Genomic DNA, 15,090 nt, shown 5'->3' on the forward strand with positions numbered 1-15,090 from the left:
TCTCCGGTTTTGTGTTTTAAAATAACATTTGTAGGATTGTAAACCTTTTTATTGTATTTTCCTGACAGACCTGATTCAGGGATTGTATACACCACTACCACTCCTGTTGACAGACTGTAGCGCTGCTGCCTGACAGACCTGATTCAGGGATTAAACACAACACAATACAACCACTCCTGTTGACAGGCTGTAGCGCTGCTGCCTGACATACCTAGTTCAGGGTAGTGACTAACACAACACAATCACTCCTGTACAGCGGCTGTAGCGCTGCTGCCTGACAGACCTAGTTCAGGGATTAAACACTACACAATCACTCCTGTTGACAGCTAGCTCAGCTAGTCTGGCGCTAGTCAGTGTTGCGAGCAGCTAACGTGTGTGTGAATGGTTGAGCTCCTCTCATGGTGTCAGTGTGCTCGTCTTTCTCTCCTGTAGTGTCTACTGTGGATGTGAGACATGCAGGACAGGTACAGTGAGGTCGGGTTCGTCCAGCAGATACTCGGCTTGAATTTAGTGCCGAGAAAGAACGGCACACACCGAGGCAACGACACCTCGCTCAGCGACTTCTCAGGTACAAAGTGTGTTGTAGCTAACCATTACTACTGTACACAGGGAGCAACATGACAGCTGTGTTATCATGTTTGTGTTTAATGAACGTTAATGAGCTCACTTCCTCTGATATGTGATCCTGTAGCTGCTGAATGCTAGTTAGTAGCTGTTAGCATTGTTAAGGGACATTTGGTAAGCTAGCTAACTTCCTGCTTCATCACCGGTTGTTTTAACCGTCAGACTGTGATGGTTCACACACCTAGGATTTTATTTACACGTAGAAAATATGTCAAATACATAAACAAGCACTAACGTGGTAACATTTTGTATCGTGAATAAGAGTTGATAGCATTCTGCTAAGCTAACGTTAGCCTAAGTGTGTATGTTTCTATGTAGTGCTTTGTGTGTGATACACTGACAACCTATTATATGTTAATGCTTTGCTTTCATATAGCTGTGAGTGAAAGAGATTAACATAACTTTAGAGATAAGTGTGTGTGTGTGTGTGTGTGTGTGTGTGTGTGTGTGTGTGTGTGTGTGTGTGTGTGTGTGTGTGTGTGTGTATTTGGTCTATACAGTATTGGGCATTAGCTACTTAAAGTGTAGTGAGCTAAGATACTAGTTACATTAAATGATGCTGAACTACATAGCAGCTATCTCCTGAAGAAATGTAGCAAGCTAAGCTACAACAAACTGGGAAAAAGAAGTGTGCTGCAGCAAAGCTATTTTTATATTTTTACTGTAATTTTTATGATCATAATTATTATTGTCCTCATCATCATTATCATTACTATTATTATTGTTATTATTGTTGTATTTTATATGACTGGTGGTTTAAAAAGTGGTATTTTCATTAGGCCCACTCTGTAGTAGTAGCCACATAATATCTTCTCTAATAAATGAGGGAAACTGTCTACATGTCTGTATGTATGTATGTATCTATGTGTGTATGTCTGAATGTCTGTCTGCATGTATGTTTGTCCTGTGCGTTGCTTGAATGAGAAAATCTCTTTTCTCGGAACGCCCCAATCACATTCACACAGTTCCACACATTCACACCTGAAAGCTGTCCAGTACAACCACAGTATGATCTGCCTGCCATTGAGCAGCTCTACTGGTGCATGTGGGGTTAAGGGTCTTGTTTATGGGCACCTCAGTGGTGGTAATGAGCAAGTGCTGTTGATCCAGATTCATCTTGCTGGTTCGGGGGATTGAACCGGAAACCCTCTGATCACAAGCTCACTTCGCTAACTCTAATTTAGGCCACCACTGCCCCATTCTTCAAGTGTGTGAGACTCTACTGGAGGGATGAACAGCATTCCTCCAAAACATGGTGGAGATCACATCATTCTTATACTCAACAATTCTTCTGCATTCTTTGTGTCAGCTTTGTCCTATCATTCTACGGCCATCTGTAGATGAAGCAGCCACTGGAGTATAAATGAGATAAAGGGATTGGAGCCAGACAGCTCGAATCACATTTAGATAAATGAATAATGAATGATTTATTCCATTTAATGGCCCCAATGCACCGTGTGGAGCTGTGAATAATTTGCACTGTGGCCTCAACTGATTGGTGGCTGTATGATGGTGTGTTCCTGCAGAGATGTGGTATGGAGTGTTTCTGTGGGCAGCCGTCTCCTCTCTGGTCTTCCACCTGCCTGCTGCCCTGCTGTCCCTCGCCACGCTGAGACAGCACAAGATGGCCAGATTCATGCCCATAGCCATCCTCCTCATGGGCATTGTGGGGCCGGTGTGTGGAGGAGTCCTCACCAGTAAGTCCTCTGCCTATGTGTGTGTGTTATTAATTAGATTTATACAGTACTGTGTAAAGTGAGGATGCTTTCAAAAAATAACGAGCAGCTTTGCCTTTAAAACAACAGAGCCTGCACACAGTTTTTAAAGTTACTTGGCATATATAAATATGTCTAACTGTAGTGTACAACATCTGGAATACCTTATTTTTCATTAACTCCTAAACACTGAAGATCCTGATTGACAACCTTTGAGTTGATCAACTTTAATTAGGACACGCTGCTCATTTTCTGATTATCCACATTTTAATTTACATTTATTTTCCTGTATATAATCAGATTTTTATGAAAGAATACTTGTTACACAAATTGACACTTCATCACATCACGTTATTGACCCGTTTTCAGTGGTCCTTCAAATGTGGTTATTAAAGACTTGAGACTAAGATATTTATTGAAGGCATGATATTTTGCAAATTAACCAACCTTATTGTATAAAATGAAATCAGTGCACTGAAACAGTAAACTTACTGGGAATATAATCGTTCTAAAAAGTATAAATAACTAATTAAAAACAGAAATCATATGTACTTGTATATTAAACTTTATTGAAGAAAAAGGATCAAATATACATAAAATGCTGGTGGTTTAGAAGTATTGCTGGCTGCTCAGACTGTAGTTCAGCTGGTGAATACTTATGCGTGTGTGTGTGTGTGTGTGTTTTTTTTAAGGTGCAGCCATAGCCGGCGTGTACAAAGCAGCGGGGAAGAGGATGATCTCTCTGGAGGCTCTCGTCTTCGGTGTGGGACAGTCCTTCTGCGTCCTCATCATCTCCTTCCTCAGGGTACTAGCCACCCTCTAGCAGTGCTGAGGCCCGCCTGGCTGGAGACCCCACGCCGGTCCCAGCCTCTATTGACGGGACCTGAATTTAACACTTGACCTTTTTGTGAACCCCCGGGACACACGGCGACCAATCAGGCCCCCCGAGACATGATGTCATTACCTGCTGACGGACCAGGAGCAGAATGGATGTTATTCAGAGCAGGGCAGAAGTGATGCTGCATTCACATCATACAGCAACCACACCCTACAGAAGAGCTGCTTGTTTAAAGTGAACACTAAACCTGAGATCTCACATTATCAGGACTCTTCAGGCTCTGGCACTGCATTCCTTATTTATTCCAAAGTCCAGAGAAGCCCTGATTTAAACAGTGATTCCTGTATGATGTGACAGCAGCAGGATGCTCTTCTCCTCTGTCAGCAGCAAGATGGATTCTCCCTCTGACACTAACTTCTCTCAGGAGCTGTGTGTGTGTGTGTGTATGTGTGTGTTTGACTGTCAGACACTGAACAGCAAAATGTGGACTGACAGGAAGATGACGCTTATATGCAAGATTCTGGCTTTTTTTCCCCCCTTCTTGAGGCCTTAATTTCTATTTTTCTAACTTCCAAAGTGGTGTTTCTCTTCAGGGCTGTCTTTCTTTAACACTCTGTCTCTTGCTGCTCCTTTTATGCTCTTCCATTGTTATTTTATTTTATTTTTTATTTGAATTTATGAGTTAGAAGCGCCTACATTGTTCCCTTCTAGCTTCCAGTCTTGAAGCCCTGCACACACAGCGTAGAGAATGTCCTCCCACTTTTTCTGCTCATCTTCTTGCTTTGTTTTCTCAGAGTGAACGCAGCAGAGTTTTGTGAACACAGGGTGCAAAGATGCTCCCATTACTAAACAAGCCCCCAATTGTCTTCAAATCATCTTTTACAGGTGTGTCATTTTTGTGACAGTGAACTGATTTGTATATACATATTCTCAAATTGTTTCCAGGTCTTTGTAGCTTTCAATCTTTATGACCAAATATAAAAAAAAAGCTGTTTGTTTTTTTTCTGCACTAAAATGTGCATCAGCTGGTTCAATAGGAGTGTGCTCCTGTTTAGTTTTTACTGGGCTCATCAAATTTCCACAGCCTCCAGTGACTGTTTTGACATGGTTTAAACTGGTGGTGTGTATGTTTCCCCAACACGCTTACACACACTAAATGTACATGTAATCCTCTGCATTTGCAAGTGATGCTGTTTCTCTATTAGCATCTGCTTTTCATTTGATATTTAACTTTATGTAAGCTGCTCCTGTCAACAGCTGAATGAGTCATTTCCAAAAACACACACTCATCTTTTGCTTCCATTCACTTCTATCAAATTCTCCCACCGCTTATAAACTATCCTCAGCTAGTTTGGTTAGAACTAGCTGAGCATATCAGCTAAAAATATTTAAAGGAGCAGTGTGCAGGAGTTAGTGGCATCTAGTGGTGAGGGTTCAGATTGCAAACGACTGAATACATCTCCTCTCACCGTCCTCTTCCAAGCTTATAGAAGAACTAGGGCTGGGTATCAACTGAAATAAATCGATAGTATTGAAATGTCTCCCATCAAACGTCATCCCATTCTGCTAGATGCCACAAAATTATACACGCTGCACCTTTAAGGTTGAAACAAAGTCCATATAGAAACATGCATATTGAAGTGAACCTGGAGAAGTTTTTTTCTTTTAAATTCTAGTGCAGATTGTTTTGCACTTGACATTCCAATTAGAAAATGTTTTTCCCCCATAAGTCTCTGCTCATGTCATAATAATAATCCTCTAAACATAATGCAGCCACACTCGACTGCACTGAATTCTCTACATCTTAAACTGCAGCCGTATTTGCATATTTTCCTCATAATTCCCCCTGAAAAATGTTCTTCCCCCCCCCCCCCCCCCCCCCCGAACCAAAGACTGAGCTGGAATTCTACACTTGCAGTCTGTACGTCACCAGCTACACTTCAGTCTTTTCCTCCATCTGTCAGTTACATAATAAGCGGTGCCTCAGCGGTGAGCAGGCAGCAAATCAAATTAAAGCTAGAATGTAATTTTGGCTGCAGATTATTTTTGGGAAGCAAAGATTGGTGAAACGAGGACATTATAAATGACAAGACTAGAGAAATTGAGCAACCTTTGCTTTTTCTCTGCTTGGAAACACATGAAATGATGAATCTTTAACTTTTTAGAGCCATAAAATGAGAATAATCTCTGCCACACACAAACACCATTAACTGCTTAAAGAGTATTGATTTATGTTGAAAAATGTCAATGATTTTATATTCAGCTGTGAGCGGCTCATTGTACATACAGTATGCCGGGGATGCACACAGTCATTTGAGGAGAGAGAAATGAAAGTACAACACTGGAAAATCAGCATACTTATTGAAATGTCAGGCTGATGCAGAGATGAAGGAGCCTTGTGTGAAATGAAGTCTGGTTGAGCCCTGGGCCTTTGCTTTTACGCTGTACATTTTGAAGAATGTTTATTTTTTTATGGTTGTGTAAATTAGCTGTGTGTGTGTATGTGTGTGTGTGTGCGCGTGTGTGTGTGTGTGTGCTCTCTGGTTCTGTTACAGCAGCAGATATCGTGAGGTTGACACTGAAACCTTCACATTGATCATTTTAGTCTGGATATTTTCTTCCACTGGTATTTATCACTAATGGTAACTCACTCACTTTTTACTCTGTCATTGAAAGCATCATCAGTTATCTAATGTGCTGATTTGACTAAGCTAACTAGCACTTTATTACCACTAAATATCTCAGTAATCACACTGAACTACTCTTTCATTAAAGGCAAAAGGTCAGACTGCATGAGTGTGAGATGATGGTAAATATGTTATTCTTTACATTCTGCTTTCGGATCAGTTGAAAGTCCATGTCTGTCAGCTGCTTAAAGGGGAATGTGAAGTCAGAGCACAAAAAGAAGATTTAGTAATACTAATGAAAAATAACTGCAGGAGAGGCTCAGTTCTTCCAGGAAAAGGGAGGGAAAAAGTATGAAAAGTTAACAATAAAATGAAGATACTATTCCAATATTTGAAATTATTAGTTCGAAAGTTTGACTCATTTTTACTTAAGTCATAATTTTGATTTGTTATGAGTATTTGTGTCTTTTTTTTCCTGGCAGAAATGAGCCTCCATACAGCCAGTTGTCCAAATACAATGACTTTACTTAACCTTCAATAAACCTGCTGCCTGCTGGGATATATTCTACCAAATAGACTCCAAACACACTATAATACATTACAGGCTAAGCTGTTCAAATACAACAGAGTAAAATGATGCTGGAGTTTCTGCTGTAATGGAACCAGTTATCATGTGGTTTCAGCTGGAGTTTGTTCCATTTTTACAAGATTTCAAAGGTTTTAAAGGTTGATTTTACTATAGTAAATTAAGTGCCAATGGTTGATATTTTCATGAAATAAAATTGTTTCAACTATAATGTGATTGTGTGTTCCTGACCTTTGGTAACCTCTAGTGGTGATTAGTGGGAACTTCAACAACACTGATAACATGTTAACACAATAAATGACTACTGATAATGAAATATAAAAGTCAGAGGTAGAACTATATATTATAGTACAAAGTGATGGGATGTAACAGTACAGTATTGTGCTTCACTATTTAATGATACTATTTTATTTACTATTTAGTATACTTGTACTTTACTACATTCCTACATTTAACAAATATGATTTTACATACCAATTTGTATTAAGAAAAAACTTTATTGTCATTTCATTGTATGCATCTTGCACATGTAATATAAGCAACATAGTGATGACATTTTTGTCAACATAAGTAATGTGATTAGAGGTGTCACCTAGTGATACAACATAATTAACATAGCAATTAGTTCAAGTAAATCAATAACAATATGTACAGTACAGATTTGAATTGTTACAGTATACTGTAGTCATTTTAAACTCATAGAAATGAAATCACTTTTTAAAAGAAAGTTTTTTACAATGTTTTTACTGTTTATTTGACCATGCTTATTGTCAAAGTAAGAGCTTGAAGCCAGGACTTTTACTTGTGACAGTATTCTGACCGTTCCTGAAGGATTTGATTACTTCTTCCAACTGGTGGCAAAATATAATTGACATGACACAGAGACTATTGTGGGGCTGAAAAATGAATTGTAATCTGAACTAAATCATTTCTGACTCCCGAATTCAGGAAATATGTACAGTCAGTTTGTTCTCTTTCCAACTGTTAAAAATATAAATATTCAATATTTGTAACAAATTTCACTTCAGAATCTGTGAAAGCTGATTTTGCAGGCAGGATGTAGCTACTGGTTATTCCTTCAAGCTACTACTTTATATATATGACTGTGTGGACAGAAAGTGGATTTTGTCCTCTATCACTTCCATTGAAAGCACATTTAAAGGAGATCTTTTAATAGTCAGTATGAACAGGAGGAATGATTACAGAGAGGAACAACTCTTTCAAATGTTAACCAGGAAGCAGCTACACAAGTGTTGCTAACTGGCCTCGTTGGACTTGGAAGGGTTACTCTGGAGTCCTCAGTGAATATCAGTTTCTGTCTGCAACATTTAAACATCACAGCTCTGTAAATACAGGTTTTATAGCATGGTGTAAAGGTCTGGATGGACTGTATATGTAATGTCTACAATGGCTGGAAGTGTGTTCAGTTTCAGGGAATCAAATAAGATTTTTCTGTTATCAGCAGCAGTACAAAGGTAGACTGCTGACTGCTGGTTAAACAGCAACAGAAGGGCACCTGTGTGTGTGTGTGTGTGTGTGTGTGTGTGTGTGTGTGTGTGTGTGTGTGTGTGTGTGTGTGTGTGTGTGTGTGTGTGCATGTGCGTGTGTGTGTGTGTGTGTGCGTGCATGTGCGTGTGTGTGTGTGTGTGTGTGTGTCAGGTTTACATTCATACATATACAAATCAGAAGCCAAACCAGTGTCTCAAACTTGTTCTACTAACCTCCCATCTGAATTCAATTTGAATGGTTTTGAAAAGGTAAGAAATATTTGGAGATAGAACTGAATCCAGTTATTAGAGAAATGAGTACCAGTAATGTACACTAAAGTAACCCTGATACATTCACATTCACTGGGCCCCATCAGCAGAGTACTTTATAATAGAACAGAAATAGAATAGATTCTTTATTGTCATTGCATTGATTGGGTTAGGGTTAGGGTTAGGGTTAGGGTTAGGGTTAGGGTTAGGGTTGGGTCTCTGAAGATGCTTTTTGCGTGTCTCTGTAGGCGGGTTGAGTGGATGTCCTTTAACTTGGGAAGAAGAGAAACTTTGTTGTTTTAATTACTTGCTGCAGGTTCTTCCAGTGTGTAGCAGTGCCACTTAGTGGTCTCTAATATGGTGCAGTGATAAAAGTTCATCAGCAGCTGTTTGGGCAGCTCACTGCACTGTAGGGTCCTCAGAAAAAAAAGAGTCTTTGTTGGGCCTTTTCTATGAGATTCAGGCTCCATTTACAGAGCACCAGAGCATCATTACATTTTCTTCCACTAAGCATCCACGAGGCATTCCATATAGAGCCACTCTACAGGGCCTTTCATCCTGATCAACACATAACTAAGACAGTATTTACAGAACTCTGGTATGTTTCCTGCTATGTGTGGACACCTTACAGAGATATTTTCACAGCACTTTTTTGTCCTCAGAAATCAAGCCCACACACGCCCACCTACTGCAGCCTGTATTTATCTCCTCTGTATCATGGCTACTGGATTTTCTGGCTCTCATCTAACAGATTTTCATGTTTTTATGCAGGTGGTTAAGTGGTGCTATGCTGGTGTTTTATGTGCTTATTGTAGACTTAAATCTTCATCTGCTAAGTTACAAGTACAGTAGAAAGGATAGAAAAAAGTGTGAGAGGATATCCAGGTAAACACAGATCAGACCAGCGGATTAAAACTAGTCTGTGTTGTGTCTGGTAGTGTAAGCCTCCAACATTAGGAGCATGACCTGTGGGTGAACTACTGACATCTAACTGCACATTTCAATTATGTAACAAGCCCACATATAGTTTGGCACAAAAATGAAGTTACAGCCATGTGGGACAGTGTTACTTTATTTCCTCAAACTACAGACAGTCTGCAGCAGGGGCTCAACAGGTTTTGTAATTCAGCTTAAAATGTTGCAGAAAATTCTATGAAGCTATTGCTGATGGAGTCCAGTGTAGCCCATTAAATCTATCATCACTTCAGTATAATTTCATATAAAAAAAGCCTGGCTCTCTGTACTCCTGCCTGGTCTGTCCTACTGTCCCACAGTGTGTGTGTTTGTGTGAATCACAGCACAGTGTGAGGATGATGTTGTTTACATGCTCCTGACTGTTATAAGCTACTTATCACTTCCACCCACTGAATGCTACTGCTTCTGTCCACACACATGCACTGTTTTTTGTTTTGTTTTTTGTTTTTATTTTTTGGCATTTTCAATTAACAGATGAATCATTCAGTCTATAAAACATCAGAAACGGTGTATTGTTCTGTCCATCCAACAGTTAAAAACTCAAATATATGTCATTTACAATGATATCAAACAGAGAAAAGCAGCAACATGTCACACTGGAACCAGAGAGTGGTCTGGTCTTTAATGATTAATCCATCATAGATTTGATGGAAGTTTTATCTCAATGCATAAGTGACACAAATGATGATCGCCATATATGTTAACATACCTGTTCCTGCAGGGATCATGATGTAGATGATAAGTGACATAAATATATTCATATATACTGTATGGTGAGCTGTTTGGTGATAAGTGCAATAAACATATTATATATCTACAAGCAGTACATTATTAAAAGTAACATCATCATTTATATTGTACATACAGAATATAAATAACATACATTGAGCATATACTCGTATGAAGTTATGTAAATACACCTTATATGCTTATATACATACTATGATCATCATTGTTTTAAATAATCCATGTGGGTTTTATTTTACAGCTTTTAGTTTTAATAGTAGAAAAAATAGAAAAAAACGTCCAATGAATAATTCCAATTAATTCCCAGTTTCCCAAATCTGTTTTTTCTGGTAAACTTCCCATGATAATTATCCTTTTTATTGCCTCCTCCCTTCTTCTTTTTCTTTTTTATTGACCAGCCTGTTATTACAGCACTACCCCTTTTCATCTTACTTAAATGGGTTATTAATAATACATGTGCTGTAATGCCAATTAAAACTCTACGAGAAGCATTGAAACACTTTATATTAAACACATTCCATCTAATGTCATGTCCATCAACGTACTGATGCATTAAGTGTCATTTTAAAGCAGAGACTAACATGCATGCTACACTTCCACTTAATGTTTTAAACACTTATAGTGTGTAAACAATTAGTTAACTAATCCAATAGTCCATTTTATGAAGTAAAAATGTGGATGTTGGATTTATGGTTGGACACAAACCGTCTGAAGATGTCATGTTGGAAACTGCGATGGACATTTTTCAGCATTAATAGTGTGGACAAAATAATAGTAACACTTTTCAATATAATGCACGCCAATACCACCATCACCCATTATGACCTCAGTAATAAGCATATAGTAGAATGATCACCTTTCTTGCAATGTTAACAGAAACTCAAAATGTATAAGCTTCATGAAAGTAGAATGTGTAACAGAGCTGTTGTTGTATTGGACTGCATTAGATTGCACAGGTGCTTGATGAGTGTATCAATGCTATTTCAACTCATCTGTACAACCTGCATTTAAACAGCAAACACATTGAGCCCAGGTTTCATTATAAGGAACATGGTTTTATTGGTAAGAGGTTGATACAGAAGGTACACAGTTGTACATCATCACAGGAAGCTGGAAACTGGTCACTCGTCTCGTCAGCGGAAGACAGATGGAGAGGCGGAGATCTAGTGGCTGACAGGTCTGCATCTTCATCTGGGCCGGAATGCTACTCTGCTCTCCGTCTTCTTCTTCTACTACTTATGATGCTTGTAGTCTTCCATGTGAGCCAGTACCCAGCTGGATGGACCCAGAATGGCGACGAACAATGCTGTCATGGCAAATACCTGCTCCTGAGGGACAAACATACACAGACAAGACGCTGTTGAATTGATATCACACATGAGTTGGCAGCATATGAGACTACTTTGATTTCTGTAATGCAATACTCCTTCTATGTGATACTTACAGCGTGACTAATATAGCAGATGTATGTCTATTTTCTGATAGTTGTTGTTTGCTAGACTCAAGTTAATTTATGGTCATATAAACTAACTTAATGTTTGTTGACTTTGGCAGAGAAAAAGACCTCTTTTTAGATTCTGTACAGATTCAATCCAAAAACAACATTCTGTTGTTTTCAACCCTGTCCATCTATTTTTATGACTCACTCCCTAATGTAACTCTTGAGTTGGAGTAGGAGTTGCAACATTCTGGTTTTCTCATGAAACTCATCTCCAGTAAAGTATTATATTTCAGGGGGAAGGTCCAGATGTCCTGATTTGACTGGCTGTTCTTGCAGGTCTGCTCTCTGTCCTGATAGTTACACTTCATATACTTATACATGTCAAATAAACTCTGTAAATTAAATCCTCTAATACAACAGAAAAAATGGCAGATTTTTTATTAGAACCAAAGTAAGTGTGGGGTGATGTGGCCACCAGAGGCACCGTGGAGTCGTATTTTTATGAGTGGGTCTATATTTTGTTTGCATCTCGTACATGACGATGCACATCGAATTTCAGCTTCTCAAATGTTTCACAAGGAGGGAAATGCATTCAACAAGTTTATTTGACCATTTCAGTGAGAAACTTTGAATATAAACATAACTTTATTTGTTTAAAAAAAACATCACAGGGGACCTTTAATACGGTGTAATACTGTAGCTATATCAGTATTGGCATGTACTGTATGTTGGTGGATAATGCTAAAAATATCTTACTGTTACTGTCATCTCTTATAATAGACTTTACTTTTATACAGTAAAATGTGAAAACAGATATGGGATTATTTATATTGTTATTTAGCTTTTTGCTTTACTAGTGTTTTGCCTTAAAACTCATTAATCAGTGTAGATGTCCAATAACAAAAACATATGTTTTTAATACCCCAGTTTGAGGATTATGAACATGTATTTCTCTTTTTAATGGGCCTACATCTCAATGCGTCAGAGTTATCAACAGGAGCAGCTCACAAGCATTCAATAACGTCCTCTAACTACAGTCTAAAAATAGCAAAGTTTCTAGATTTAGGTCAGAGGTGCTTCAGCCAATAAGCAGACACAATTTACAGTAAAATATCAAGCAAGGGAGTGTGAAAAAAACAGGAGAAAATGCACAGAATATAAATATATTCAATACTTTACATGCATGTACGTAGCTGACTACACAGACTGGGTCAACACTTACAATGCACCACATTTATACTCACAGTATTATTCTAACGTTTTGCTTTTTAACCAGTCCTGCAGCAGTTATTAACAAAGACGTGAACTTTCTGCTGACTTTTGTTTGCTATTTATAATTCTACTTCAATCTAAGCTCTCATTGTTCTCATAACTGAGCCCACAGCATATCAGCTGATTTAGTCGTTTTAATCGAAGCTGTAATTCGTCTTAAAAGTCTGTTTATTATTAAACTATTTCCTAACTAACATGTGGACTTCATGGGAGCTGAATGTAACCGACTCAAGGACGGAAGTGTGTAAAGAATATTGTTCCCACACAAGTTCCTGGTGCTGATAATGTGTCACACAGTACACAGTGCGCAAAAACATGCTGTTGGTTCCTAATATGATTCTTTTTAAACAATAAGTCATGTATAGTCATTAATGGTGGCTTCAGGCCCTCTCTGTCTGATCGTGGTCATTATGAAGGTCACTCCCTTGGCACCTGCTCAATAGTCAGCATGGTATCACACTATCAAACTTATGTTACTTTATTAACTGCTACAGTTGCGCAACATTCACCTGCTGCAGCAAATACTGAGAGGAAATAAATGCTCTCAAACAAAGATCCATTTCTTAGTGGATATTTAAGAACATTGTGACGCTTGTTATTTGTGTCTCATATCGAAGAGATGTGTACGTGATGAATTCAGGCGGAATAATGGCTATAGACACTGACGCACTTCTCATAAGAATGAAAAATAATGACGCAGGAAACTTATCGTTTAAGGTTTGCGCACCGAAAAAATAAGATATCCAACGTCTAGTAATAGACATAAATATTTGTGTTTTGAAAGGATGCAGAAATGTGAAGTTTGACGCAGTTCGTGGAGTGTGGATCTGCTGTGTCATATCACGCAGCATTTGACGCGACGCAGGACAATTGATCAATAAAGCTGACTAACTGGTATCTACTCAGAGGCTGTTGCGGGGAATACGTGTTGCTCACGGCGAAGTGGAGGATCTGTTACGGTCATATTAGGTCATGAAAGTGATTTTGAACTCACCGCAGTAGACAAATGGTTTTTAGCAGGTTTGTATGACCAATTAGCCACCGGGACCAGCTGAGTCCTCAGAGCGCTCCTGAACAACCGGGAGGCGGCGGGCAGAGACATGGTGACGGGTTGGTGCTGATGACCGGGCGGACAGGAGTTATAGAGCTAAGACTGCAAGCAAGAATACACCTACTTATTCTGCTGACCTTACTTTCACTTCTTCTGTACGCCAGACGCAGTGCGCGCGCGTATTTGGGTGCGCGCGGGCGTGTGTGCGTTACGTTTTCTGCCCCTGGCAGCGTCGAAATGTAATTGGCTCTCTCACCTCGGGGTGTATGATACCGTGACCGATGGGCGCGGGGACGTGTCCTCATATCACCCTGCTGCTGCTGGTGCGCAACATGGAGACATTTTGGCTGAGAGAAGCCTCATGAACGCTGCAGCTGCTGCGGAGACACTTTAAAGCCTTGTTAGGCTGCAGACAGAGGAGACTGCACTTCTGTCCAACTTCTGTGATACAGGAACAATGATTGAGGTCAGCTCAGGACACATCCGTTCTTAAAGAAAGATTGTCAGCCAGCATTGTTAGGCAGAGGAAATCCCACGTGCCAGACAATAGTGTCCTACATATTCGAGGTCTGGAGAGACCAGGCATTGACCAAATGTGGTAAAGTTACCAAACCAAATAAAATAAATAAACCATTAAACAATGCAATGAGTTTAAATGAAGTGTAAAAACAAATAGAAAGGTTTTCTTTAACCTCCAATTACCTGATAAAAACTCTTTATTCTTAACTAGGTGATTAAAATCAATATTTGTATTTTACTCTTCTTTTCATCTTTCACTAGCCCATTTGATTTTTCAGCTCCTTCAGTGTGGTCTCAGCACACATTGAATCACTTAGGCCAATCTATTCCTTATTTTTCCCCATGCAACATTCCCATGCCCATCTATGTATTTCCAATTTTCTCAATCTTTATGATAATGATCCACAAACAATATGTCCTATCCCTACCTGTTTCAGTGTGTGTGTGTGTGTGTGTGTGTGTGTGTGTGTGTGTGTGTGTGTGTGTGTGTGTGTGTGTGTGTGTGTGTTACATATAGTTGTGCATATCTGGCATATTTTACTGGGTCTTTCCCTTTTGTGGAACAATCCAGTGGTAGTAGTTGTAGTTGTTTAATAGTATTAGAAGAAGCTTTTTTTGTACAGCAAATTTCATGAATTGATTAATTCAAAGTGCACGGCATAACAGGTTCAATGAAATGAAAATAAAATGGAACACTAAATAAAAACAAAAGCACAATAATCTTTAAGACAACATTTAGAGTGAAGATCTAAAACTATTTAAATGTTATGAAAAGCTTTTAGCAGCGTATTATTTTGCTTTTTACTTAATAGTCATAAGTTTTTATTTAGCAGTGGCTATTTGGCAGTAGTTGCCAGGTAGTAGTAGTTATACTAGCAGCAGCAGCAGCAGCAGCAGCAGCAGTAGTAGCAGTAGTAGTAGTAGTAGTAGTAGTAGTA

At 38.9% G+C, this 15,090-nt stretch overlaps 1 protein-coding gene across 1 annotated transcript; it reads left to right on the forward strand.

The window, feature by feature from the left end:
• Nucleotides 1-331: 331 nt before the first annotated feature.
• tmem170a (transmembrane protein 170A) lies at nucleotides 332-6,556 on the forward strand. The gene is made up of 3 exons (XM_062420729.1): nucleotides 332-568; nucleotides 2,151-2,321; nucleotides 3,032-6,556. Exons 1-3 carry the CDS (start codon nucleotides 454-456, stop codon nucleotides 3,160-3,162), a joined length of 417 nt encoding a protein of 138 aa, XP_062276713.1. The 5' UTR covers nucleotides 332-453; the 3' UTR covers nucleotides 3,163-6,556.
• Nucleotides 6,557-15,090: the final 8,534 nt, after the last annotated feature.

Source organism: Scomber scombrus, chromosome 6, assembly GCF_963691925.1.
Source record: "Scomber scombrus chromosome 6, fScoSco1.1, whole genome shotgun sequence".
Classification (NCBI taxonomy): Eukaryota; Metazoa; Chordata; class Actinopteri; order Scombriformes; family Scombridae; genus Scomber; species Scomber scombrus.